The 12,590-nt window shown below is 41.4% G+C and overlaps 2 protein-coding genes across 3 annotated transcripts; one reads left to right on the top strand and one right to left on the bottom strand.

The window, feature by feature from the left end:
• Positions 1-214: 214 nt before the first annotated feature.
• LOC115408960 (deleted in malignant brain tumors 1 protein-like) lies at positions 215-7,162 on the bottom strand. 2 transcript variants are annotated; one of them, XM_030119895.1, is made up of 12 exons: positions 7,039-7,162; positions 6,177-6,266; positions 5,100-5,381; positions 3,937-4,251; positions 2,809-3,123; positions 2,648-2,716; positions 2,395-2,526; positions 1,969-2,085; positions 1,692-1,814; positions 1,201-1,269; positions 717-887; positions 215-595 (listed from the first exon to the last, which is right to left on the bottom strand). In XM_030119895.1, exons 1-12 carry the CDS (start codon positions 7,088-7,090, stop codon positions 549-551), a joined length of 1,782 nt encoding a protein of 593 aa, XP_029975755.1. In that variant the 5' UTR covers positions 7,091-7,162; the 3' UTR covers positions 215-548. The 2 variants fall into 2 exon arrangements, with proteins under 2 accessions (XP_029975755.1, XP_029975754.1); XM_030119894.1 differs by lacking the exon at positions 1,692-1,814.
• A 1,751-nt stretch (positions 7,163-8,913) lies between these two features.
• Positions 8,914-12,588, top strand: LOC115409807 (G1/S-specific cyclin-E2-like). Its single transcript, XM_030121084.1, has 12 exons — positions 8,914-9,064; positions 9,833-9,861; positions 9,930-9,987; positions 10,360-10,410; positions 10,484-10,620; positions 10,706-10,841; positions 11,066-11,212; positions 11,301-11,396; positions 11,480-11,614; positions 11,730-11,841; positions 11,979-12,136; positions 12,280-12,588. The coding sequence occupies exons 2-12, from the start codon at positions 9,851-9,853 to the stop codon at positions 12,340-12,342; spliced, it is 1,104 nt and encodes a 367-aa protein (XP_029976944.1). The 5' UTR covers positions 8,914-9,064; positions 9,833-9,850; the 3' UTR covers positions 12,343-12,588.
• Positions 12,589-12,590: the final 2 nt, after the last annotated feature.

A 12,590-nucleotide genomic window follows, 5' to 3' on the forward strand; every position in this document is an offset into this window, starting at 1 on the left:
CAGCACAGATAAGTATCTGTCGTCAAGTGTAACGGGAAGAAAAATATGACTGCTGCAAAGCATTTTATGCTTCAACTTTTTGTTTTTTTTCTTTCTGAGTTTTACATGACAGGACATGTCAACACCATGGACTGCTCAACACTCTGACTCAAGACTCCCAGGGTTTCAGCGCCATCTGGTGGAAGATCTGAACAACTGGTATGGAGGAAAAATATGCATCAAATACAAATAGTTTATTGACAAAAATTGCGTGGACAAAGAATTTGGTTTTACAGAATTTGAGATCCAAAATTTGGATTTGCAAAATATTCCTGTAACTTTTTCACAGTGTTTGTTTTGGGTCAGAACTCTAACAATCCGATATCCCATGTCCTATGAAGGATCTCAAAGCATTCAGAACCAGAAAAAGCACAAATTTTAGGATTTCTGATACAACATGACTTCCTTTCACTCATCTTTTTCATGTGCGATCTGTTGTGAAACATGAGAAACAGAGAGTGACTCCATCTGTTCACTGTGAAGCTGTGGTCATCCTCAGAGGAAGAGCTTCATTCAGGGCTCACGGGGGAATAGTCGTGGTCCTCATCTTCATCATCTGATAATGAGATGATGTCAATCAGCAGCTGTAAAGCACCAGTGTACGTTTTCCTGTCATGTAACACCAGATCTGTGTGATTTACTTGAACTCTGCAGGTCTGCTGGTTGTCCAGACTGACCTTCGTTCTGTGAGTGGCTGATGGTCACGTTTTCATAGCATTCCCCTGAGGAGGTGCTGGAGGTTTCAAATGAGTCCGCTGATACCATCGACTGTCTGACATGTTGGGAAGGGGCGGCGCCGCCATCATAGCATGCGGAGGCTGAAGCTTCTTCGTTTGGAGGCTCGTAGTCTGAAAGATGAAACAGAGGAATGTGGAAAAACTAAACATGTGATGAAACTGCACGGAAGATTAATACTTGAATAAAAATCATAAACTGACCTGTAAAATATATAAAATGTTTGCTTTAAAATGATTTTAGGTTTAATTTTTATTGGCCAAGACAATCTTCTTTTGTCTTATAGATAAAATTAACAAATTCTGTTGATTTTGAGTCTCTCTAGGAAAACAAACATCCATAATTATGATTCTGACTTAATACTCCAAACTGTATCCACCCTTTGGACATTTCTGAGCCATGTGCAGATCACGAACAAACTCTCACCTTCCTCAGAGAGGCAGTTGAGAGCAGAAGGCACACTGTAAGCGTTGTCTGTTCTGTACCGCTGTGAGTCTGCACACAAGATTCACACCATGCAACGGTTTAATCGCAAGCAAGTAAAGTTAATTTAAAAAGTGCTTTTTTACAGATAAAATCACAAAGTGCTGAACAGAACCAGGTAAAAGACATACAGCCATATATATATATGTATATATATATATATATATATATATATATATATATATATATATATATATATCACAGATTTATCCGGTGAAATATTCAGCTAAAAGCTCCCCTGGGAAGAGTCTTCATTGCAAAGCATCCTGCAAGCAACTGGTGCAAAGTGCATTGATCTGCAAACACTGCACATGCACACTGCACAAACACACACTCACACTGCAAAGCAACTGCAGCTGCAAACTGCAGAAACCCAGACAAGGGAACACACAGCGAGTGAGAAACAAAACAGAGAAAGAAGGAACGTGGCTCACTCCGAAACGTTGATAAAGAGACAGACGGACCACTGCTGGGGTCGTACTGCTCATAGTCTGTATCTACTGACGTGCTGTCAACACTACTAAGCTGGGTCCAAAGATACCGGGGGTTAGAGGGGCCTTTTTGAGACAAACACAACAAAATTAAATGACTCCATGAGGTGACTACATACTGCAAAACACTGCAACATTCTCAAGCCTGTGCATGGATATAAGTGCATATATGAGCAGGATGTAGAAAAAGAATACAGATTATTAACGTTCAGTCACTCACCATCCGCCTGATGTGCGTTGGTAGTGACTTTGACGAGGTCCACAGTATCACTGTGATGGTTCTGATGGCTGCCAAAGGACGATTTTCCATTGGGACGAGTTTGCTGGAGTAGGAAAGCTGTAAAACCATCCAAACACACACACACACACACACACACACACACACACACACACACACACACACACACACACACACACACACACACAGGGAGAACATGAAGGAAGATTCCCAAGCTCAAACCATGCTACCAACAGCAACTTACAGTAATACCCCAGAACGGGAAAAACATCTGAAAGTTTATCAGTCATGAGATTCACCACCTCAATCAGACTGCTGGGACCTGACTCTTCTCGTGATTTAAAATCTTCATTTATCCCAAAGCCGATTATTTACTGACATCTGTTTGTTGCGGATTAAATAACGAACCGTGTCGTCGTCTGTAGTGGCAGCAGAGCACTGTGTTTGTGATGAGCAGCACGAGCAGCAGCAGCGACACAGTGATGGCGATCAGAAGCTCCAGAGAGAGCAGAGACATTTCTTCAGCAGCAGAAACTTCCACTGGGATGGAGAGAGAAGGGCAATATGGATCAGTCTAATGATAAAATACATTATTAGTGTTGTTGCCAAACATAGTTATGTTACAAGACTGGGCACCGTTAATAGAAGGTGAGATATTTACCAGTTGTCCAGTTGGTGACTTCTGTAGCAGTGGGTGTGGTGGCTGTAGCATTTGGAAACCCCAGAGAGCCTGTACATTCAGCACAGAGAGAAAACACTGCAATATTTACAAAGACAAATACTTCAAGAAGCACCACAAGTACCAAAAGCTGACACCGGCACCTTGACAGATGACTCCAGAGGCCTTCGAAGTCGTGCACAAAAAAGGGCTGTTGATGATTTCCGAGCACTGCCACAGACTCTGGGGTTTCGGGTCACAGTCGTAATAATACAGCGACTCCTTGTTGAGTTCCAGAGGGGGGAGAAACCGAGAGAACTGCTGCAACCCCGGACCACACTGCAGCATGGAGCAGACCGCGGTGGCCATGTCGGCGTTCCAGCAGTTGTCACAAACAGTCCCCCAGGTGCCGTTACGATGGATTTCCACTTTCCCAGAGCAGCGGTCCAAACCCCCGGTCAGCCTGACGGCTCTCATCTCTGCAATGACAAGTCTTGGTGAATCCTTGTGTACATTAAGGGAGCAGGATTAGTCAGAATTCAGAAAAGTCTTTCGTTCAGCAAGCACAAAGACTTTTGTTTTTACTGGCAATAACGTTGGTTTACTTCTTTGTGAGATATGTGGACAGAAAATAGCACATTAAAAAGAAATAACTCTAAAAGTATGAAAATGCTTGAATCGGCTAAAACCCCAAAAACTGTTGATCAGATTTTCAAAAACAGATTCTAAAATGCTAAAATTGCTAAAACAACTAACAGAAAATAGCAAAAAACTTAAAGGTGCTGTAGGCAGGATTCCGCATCTCCGCCATCTTGGTTAGGGTTACCTAAGCAAGATGGCGATTTGACCCATCTAAGATGACGATTTGAAACCCAGCACAGCCAATCCTGTCCTGTTTTCTCTGACATCACGCCCTTACGCAAGTTAAGCCCCTCCCACAAGAACGTGTGACGAACGCCCCTCGACCAATCACGGTTAGAGCCTCATGGGCTCTTCTGATTGGTCAAAGATACCTGGAGCTGTCGAGATTCCTTTTCAGCTCAGAACAGAGACAGATGGAAACGCTGCGCCCTCACGGTAGTGCAGTTATGCTACACTCCTAAAGGATTGTCAATGGATACTCTAACATTTAATCCAAAGAAAACACAGAAAAATTAGCATTGACTAGCAAAATCCTGCCTACAGCACCTTTAACTGAAAAGGTCTGATACAACCTAACCACGGCCATTCATCTGTGATTTTCTAATCTGCTGTCAGCTGTTACAGGATGAAAGCCAGACTTCAGATGTGACCTGAGCAGACGACGCCGGCGTCCTCCTTGTGTCCGCAGTCCGACTCGTCCTGCGAAGCCGGGCAGGCCCACAGGTTCTTCTCCTGTCCGGTACAGTTCAGCTCGTCCCGGTAGACGGGTCCCCTGCCGGCTGGAAAGGCCCCACCCTGACCGGTCACATTGAGGGCGTAGCCACAGCCCAGCTGTTCACACACCACTCCAGCGTCCGTCAGGTCCCACTGGTCATCGCACACCGTGCCCCATCGTCCATCTCTCAACAACTCCACCCGTCCAGCACATCGGTCCGGACCGCCAGACAGTCGCACGGCCTGGTTTTCTGACGACAACAACACTGTGCAATCATGAATCTGCCCACGACAAATTTTAAATTCCTTTAAAGATCTTAAGGTGTGAAATTAAAGTATTGCATTGCGACTCCCTTCCCTTCTCTCTCTGTTACCTCTGGTGAGAAAAACTTTGCAATAGTAAAGCTACCATGTGAAGGGACGGGTCTGCAGGAAGAACACTCCTGATATTTGACTGTTTCTTTAAACAGTCACATGGAAGTCAAAGCACTGGCAGTTCAATAAGCCGAAGCCTAAACCACTTGCACTTCAGCTGGATGCAAGGTTTTAACATTTGGGGAGTCTTTTAACCTCTACCTGTCAGAGTTTCTTGAAATCCCCTTGCATATGCAGTGTGAGTGTGGTTTAAGATCTTTAAGGGGGATTCATCCTTCCACCTGATGAAAACTCCTGTTACAAACACTAAATTATAAGAAAAAAACTTGTCAATGAAGAAGACAGGTTTTTAAAGGTGTCCATGCCAAATACAGCTGAAGCTACACAGAAGATGGAACTATCTCAAAAGCAGGTTACAAAGTGTCCGTTTAGATTGCTAGATGTAGGACACCACAGTCTGTTCCCTGACCTGTAACTTGCTTGTCACACTGTGATAGTTCTCAGTTTTGTACTCCCTCATGTGTCCGGATGTCAGGTTGTTCGCTCCCTTGACGGTTGTCAGATGTGTCCTGTTTCTGTGTGAATTTCAGTATGTGAACCACATAAATATGCTGCGACGCTTGTTTTAGCTGTAGTTCTTCCATTTTGAGGAGGTGTTGCAATACTGAACTCCGATTGATTGATTCTTGAGTATGTGGCACACGACCTTTGAGGCAGTCCTTACCACAAACCACTGCTCCAATCACTGTGCAGTTGCTGCTCTCACTCTCAGAGCAGTTCTGTAAGCGTTGGTCTGCATATGCACAGCTATGGAAGCAGGTGGCGTTCTGAATTAAGCTGCTGTTTTCCACGGTGTAGAAATTGCCGCAGCCTGTATCCTGACAGATATGTTTGACCAGCGAATCTGCGTAGTCTGCCGTCAGCGGCACCACGTCGCCGCTCCCGTTTCCTGACATCCTGACGGTCCAATTGCATTTACCAGCAAGGTGGTGGATGTAAAGGCCGCCTGAGGACAGAAAACACAGAAGGCCTCATTTAATAAGAGCCTGCAGGAAGTATGCTCAATATGGGCAAATAAATAGTGTTTTTCAGATTGTGTTTTCAAGGCGATCAATCAAGAATAACACCATAAACGACATCTCAGTTTGTCCTTGTGCAAACAAAAACTCACTTGTGTCTAACTGAAAATGTTTTACATCACGTCAAGCCTAAATTGTGGTTACCACACATTTGATGTGCAGGTAAACCTTGCAGCCCTTTCTCTCGCATCTGATCATTTCCTGTTGTGTCTCTAATATCAACAATACACCACACGTAAGAATACTATCATGTAACATTACAGTTTTCTCTTTTTATCCTAACGCTTGTGTCCACATCTATTTTATTTCATATATTGTTTAAAATTTCCCTTTTACTTATTTGAGTTTAGTTTCAGTTTAAGAAGTCATCTTAATGTTTCTGAAGATGAGTGTTTCGAAACCCATTGTTTCTGAGCTAATCATTGTTTAGGATATAACAAACATAAAAAAAAAAAAGATAAAACTGACAGAAGATTTGTAGAGCAATGCAGGGTCTGTGGGAAAGGGAGAGTTTTTCTTTCTCGCATCTTGATCTGCACCTGCAAAATTTAACAAGATGTGCAACAAGGAGATTCACCCCCACCCCCCACACACATCCTGTCAGAGTGGGAGAGAGAGCTTCACATGCAGCCTCTCTGCACACACTGCAGTTTCATTCTGGACAAAAAAAAAACATCACTGAAAGACAACAAGCTCTAACTGTCTGCAAACATCCCACTTACACTGTGTCTTCTCATGGAGCGTTGTCATATTTTCCTCTGCTCTCAGTGGTTTCTCGGTCGGAGACGTTGGAGTCAGTGAGGGTTCAACAGCTAAAATGAAAAAGGGGAAAAGAAAAGTTTTTTTTAAGTGCTTTTAGCTGATTGGTCTTTCTAAAACACCGCATGAAACCACACAATGTAACAACTTGACCAAGAGTCACTGTTGTGGTTTAAGTGGGTTACCCCGAAAAGAAACCTCACACTTGTACAATATACACATATGTCCAATCTAATTCCATTGCTTCATTAAATTCAACTGACTTTGCCAACCTATGAAACCAGCTTAAGTTGCTTCCAGTGAAAACATCCAAAACACATGATCACCAAACCTCCTATGTGGGGATCAGCAGCATGCTTCATACATCAGAAGTGCAAAAAATAGGCAAAGATTTTTTTTTTTTTCAAATCTTAATGAAATGTTAAAAGCTGTACCCAAAAAATTATTCTACGCTATTGTCAGTGTACAACTTTCATTCTTGAATAATTAATTTTTTTTTACATTCTCTTTCGATATTTTGAGAAGCGTATGAAGAACAAAAAGTTTAAATCTGGTGTATGAACATTTTTATCTTATATACACAATAACTTTTTTCCTCATAATAAGCTATGTAAAACTGTAAAATATGAAATATTACCTACAACTATAAGAAAGTTAACATTGCTTTTCTATACTACTGATATTACAGCAAAGTCACTTATTTTACAAGCAATACTTAAATTTTTTTAATGTTTTTGGCATTTCAGATGAGAACATGTCATAATTCCTTGGAATTTAATCAAGTGAAAGATAAGGTTTGTAAATGTATAAATCTGAAACTGTTACCTTGACAAAGAAAGCTTGGTAGGAAAGCGAAAATATATTTCAGCAGCTTCATGTTGTTGAAATGTCCCTGATTCTACCTGAAGCACCACCTCACTGACTCTGACTGCAGTGTGCCGTTTCTCACTCGATTATCTGATTTGAACTGGCAGAACTTCCCGTCTGGGGTATCGTAAAAGGAAGTGAAATTTGGCTTTGTCTCTGAGCGTAAACTAATCTTCACAAGGAGGTCGTCTGTGATGCATCGATGAAAGAGTTGAAGTTTTGATGTCATTATAGAGTTTGAGGTTGAGAAATTTCCACAGACACCATTTTCAAGGATAGTACATCAACAGGTTCTCAATATAAATGACCAACTATCATCGAAAAAGTCAAAGGTCAACAACACTAAACAGTTTCGAAACAGACAAGGATTTTTTTTTGAATATATGAATAAAACATTAAAGTGTTCATTGCAAACAGTGACTGCGTTACTGATCTCCTATATTATTTTGTAAGTTAAAAAGGGTAATTGTGATCATGTCAAAACTGGATCCACTGATGTAAGTAAGAATGTCATACTGAGCAGGATATGGATGATGGACATGAATATTTTAATACAAAAATATACAGTATAATTCAGCTCAATACAGCCTTACCTACTTACCTACCTGAAAGCTAAGCAAAAAAGGCAAATTGTATTGTACCTATTTGAATTGTAGTGTTTTCTTAGAAAGAGAATGCTTAAATTTTTGTATATATATATTTTCTTCTTCTTTTCTTTTTATTTTAAGATGAACAATTAAACGTAGTACAAACTAAAGACATTAGCACACACAAACATCAAAAGAACAGAGAGAAAACAACAACAACAACAACAACAACAACAACCAGAGAATCAAATAAGTGTCATTTACATATTCAAAATAGAGTGGGAGAATTTGAAACTTATCCAGTCCCATCCCTTCAACCTGCATGAGTCATCAGAATTAATCTACCTGCTTCCAGTTAATAGTTATGATAATAATAATTTTAATAATTACAATATTTGCAAAAACATCAAAAATATAATAAAACAAATATTAATGAAGAGAACCTGAGTAAATAAATAAGCAAAGAAAAAAAAACCGAGAAACTATGTCAACTTTCAGAGGTACTCATGCACCTGCATCCGCTTACCTTTAAAGATGATCTTGTAAGTTTTATTCTTAAACTGCTCTACATTTCAATATTGTTTCAATTCATCATTTAGAAAGTTCTGAACTTTCTCCAAATAAACAGAAACCCAGAAACTTTTCCTTGTAGTTCTTACTTTTATATTTTCAAAATAAAACAATCAATAAATTCTAGTTTCCTTCTCCCTGATCAAACATACCCTGAATATTTCCTTGATTACTTTTTATTTTGAACATGATTTGTACTGTTTTACATTCTATTCAATAGGTGAACTTTAGCAGTTTTCAGTGAAGAAAAAAATGACTGTGTGATCCCTATAACCCACCCTAACTGCTCTGTTTCGAATAATGAATATACTGTAGAGAGCTCTTGAAAGTGTTACACCAAATTTCAGCACAAAACTTTAATTCTATTCTATCATTGTGAGTCGGCACCGCTGACGGCGCTGTAGTTTGTCTTGTAACGTCACTGTAGATTTTAAATAAAGTTTTGCGGAAAAAAAAAGATTTGTTTACATCCTGTTCTGAAAGCACGCGCTCTTTGACTTTGCTCTCCCATTGGCTGCCCTGACTCCTAGCCCCGCCCACCATTAGTCAGAAGGAGAACATAAAAACTTTTCAGTGCCTCGAAAAAAAACGTTTAATGCAGGCAGAAAATGATTATTTTACCTTTGATCAAATCGTAATTCGGATCTTGTAACGCTCCGGGTTGCTGTAAGTCGTCGTAAACTCGAAAGAGTCCCTGAAATGAGTTAAAAACTGAAGTTTTGCAGCTGGCGGTATTTATTGACATGCGCAGTGAGCGGCGGAGGCTGGTCGGCGCGAAATGAGAGCAGCTGCAGATTCATTTGTGCTCCGGCTGAACTGAGGGGAAGGTGAGCTGCATATATGAGCACAAAACTACCTAATTTAACTCAATATGCGACATGTTTATGCTGTATTACCGCTTGTGAACGTCCTTTGTGTCCTCCCTGCGCTGCTTCAGTTAGCTTGGAATCGCGTTTCGAGCTTTTGCTTTGTGTGAACGCTCGGTAGTCCACTTCAATTTCCTGCATTGCAAAACTTACAAGTGTTGTAAACTGATATATATAGAAGTTAATTAGAGAAATAAGGTCCGTGTTTAGAGGATTCACGAAGAAAACCTGGAAGTTTTGAGCTTCAGCGGCCTGTGTGGTGTAAAGTTAATGCTTCAGTCCTGTATTAAAGACTGGAAATATCAACAATACCTCCTCAATGATGATGTTAGCTTTCACTATTTGTCGGAAATGTGTCGTTTTGTACTAGATCGATAAGATTCGATCGGTTCTACTTGAAACAAGATGTCCCCCCCGTAGGTCTTTGTTATGATCCGTGCAGCATGGAGGAACTCACTTCTTCTTTCTGAGGTTTCTGCAACTCTTCTGAGTGTTTCAGCCATTCTGGTTCATGCAAATCAAAACTGTAAATGTCCTCTGAGGAGATGTGTAGTGATCTGAGCAGCAGCTTTTAGCTGGAGCAGAATGTGGCTGCAGATCGTGGTCGAAAGAACAGTTTCATGATGAATAATCCTAAATCGCCATCATCACAGCAGCAGCAGGAGTTTTAGAAAGCCTGACAGCTTCTTACTTTTCCATTCATAAACTAATTAGTTTCCTCTTTTACAGGTAAAAGCAGTCACAGCCATGAAGAAAAGGTGAGGCTGTCTCCTGTTGGTTCGAAACCTTTGTTGTAGACTCTGTTCTTAATCTAATGTTTTTTCAGAGGTCGCAGACACAAGAAATCCAAGCAAGCGTCGGAGAGTCACGGCACAATGGCGATGGTGAGATTTAAACACTGATTGCAGAACTCTGGATATCCTTATTGAAGATGCACACATACAGAGGCCCTATCTTTATCAGTGTGAAGCGAGGACTGCCTCTCTCTTGTCTGACATCCCAGTTTTCATTTGAACACCTCTGAAATTGCAATCATAAAAAGCAGCGTGATCACAAAATGTGGCTTTGTTTTCACACGGCAAAAATTCATTTACATTTCATTTAAAAGATTAATATACCATTTATGCAGATACTCTCACCTCTACTTTTGTAATTAAGATGATCATTATTGCAGAATATACATCTGAGCTTTGCGTTTGCTGTCGGTTGTTTGTGTGCTCCTTTTGTATGACATGAATCACTTTATTTTTTTGCAGCAAAATAAGAGGAAAACTCCTCCGTGCCTGTCGAAGCTGCAGACTGAGAAGGTAAAATCAGGAAAAAAACACAACTCGTTTGTTGGATTAAACAGTCTGAGTGAATTTGCTGCTTTGATAACAGAGCCAGCTGGTTCTTGAAGCCGTGGTCACCACTCAGCACTGCGACGTCGCCGAGAGTCTGGAGAAAATGGACTGTGGCATGATCGGCCATCCCGTGGTCATTTCAGGAGAGCTGAAGCCGTTCCTGCTGCTTCCCAGGTGAGTGTTTGATCGGCTGTGGTTCTACCGTGTCCGGGGTCTCGTGACGTCTGGAACCTGGTTGATTTCCTTTGTTTGTCATCAGATGGAGAGATTCAGACCAAGTTCGACTGCAGATGTTTGGCCACGATTTGAATTACAAGCACAGTGCGAACTTCCTGAAGAAGCACCCCAACGTGGCTCCAGCGATGAGATCGATCCTCCTCAACTGGCTAATTGAGGTAATAATCTTTCTTGTAATCAATACAGTATGTGGCTGAATGCTTTATTGAAGTGCTGTTTTTGATGCTAATCTATGAACTTCATTTGAATTCGAATTTTCATTTATTTCAGGGTGGTTTATTTACTTTTTACAGCCTGTTTGACAGGGGAAATTGCAGTTTGAAACGCCTTTCGATGTAAAGTTACGGTTGGTCTCATCAGTGTGTTTGCTGCTGGGTTCCAGGTGTGTGAAGCTTACACTCTCCATCGGCAGACCTTCTACCTGGCTCAGGACTACTTCGACCGGTTCATGATGACGCAGAGTAACGTTCAGAAGGACGTACTGCAGCTGATCGGCATCACCTGCCTCTTTATAGCAGCCAAGATGGAGGTGAGAAGGGTGTTCAGGGGAAAACACACCCCTCACAGGGAGAACATGCAAACCACACTGGACTTGAACCATGTTACTTTCTGCGCAGGAGTCTCATCCTCCCAGGCTCCGGCAGATGGTGTACGTGACTGCAGATACCTACAGTGAAAAGCACATTATTCAGATGGAGCTGGCCGTTTTGAAGGTACGACGCGCCTCCTCTGTGGCGTCTTCACTCTTTCCTACGTACACAACGGACCCTCTAATGGTGAAGTTTTTCTTTCCCAGCATTTGCGTTGGCAGCTCACCCCTGAAACGCCGCTGTCCTGGATGAATTTATTCTTCCAATTGTCAGCGAATAGCAACGGTTCAGATCTGCTGGAGCGACAGTTCCCCCTGGATTTTTATCTGCAGATGACGCGTGTAGGTGTCCACTTTTAAAATCATCCCCCACCCTCCTTCGTCCTTCTTTATTTCATGATTTAATTTTTTATGTTGGTCTCACTCTTGACTCATGTCAAATTGTGTTTGTCTTTAGCTTTTAGATCTGTGCATGCTGAGTATTAACGCTCTGGACTTCAGATATGAAGTCTTAGCTGCTTCAGTCTTGTGCTATTTCGTTCCTCAAGAGAGAGTTGAAGCAGTGACAGGTGAGAGTTGGTGTCACGACACAAAATCTGGGATTAGGTGTCTTCTAGCTGTTTGTGTACCACGCACATTCATCTTTGAATCCACATCAATTGGTTTTAAATATGCTTTTTTTTTTCTTTTTTTTAATCCTCTTCAGGTCTTCCGAAACACGTCATCCAGCCGTGCGTCACCTGGATGGCTCCTTTTGCTCAGTCGGCGAGTCGCTTTGGCAAAGAAACACTGAAAGACTTTGCGGGAAAGAAAATAGAAGACGGACACACCATCCAGACACACACCGACTATCTGACGATGCTGGTGAGTGTTAGGAGAGCCGACGTGTGGATGCCTGGATGCCATTCACACAGATCTGAAAGCTGAAGTCTAGCAGGAGCAGCTCCACAGTAAAACAGATCATTCATTCATTTCTGGACCTTCTGTGTTTTTTTTTTTTTTTTTAGGATGAAGCCAGTCAAACACCGTACTACAACCCCAGCGGCTCCGACATCTTCACACTGAACTAAAGACAGGGTTCCGCTCTCTTTGAGGAAGACTCTTGGTCACAGGAAGGTTGAGATATTCAGGAGCAACTCAGTTTTTAACATCTGATTGTTTTAAATCTCTGCCAAAGCTCTTTTTGTAAAGGTTTTAACTTTTTACTAGTTTGTTTTATTAAGAGATGATGAATGTGTTGAATTTTACTGTAAAATGGAAGTCATTTCTAGGAAATGTGACGTGCAATTCTTTCAAGTATTTAAAAAAAAAAAAAATG

The sequence above is a fragment of the Salarias fasciatus genome, chromosome 22 (genome assembly GCF_902148845.1).
Source record: "Salarias fasciatus chromosome 22, fSalaFa1.1, whole genome shotgun sequence".
NCBI lineage: Eukaryota > Metazoa > Chordata > Actinopteri > Blenniiformes > Blenniidae > Salarias > Salarias fasciatus.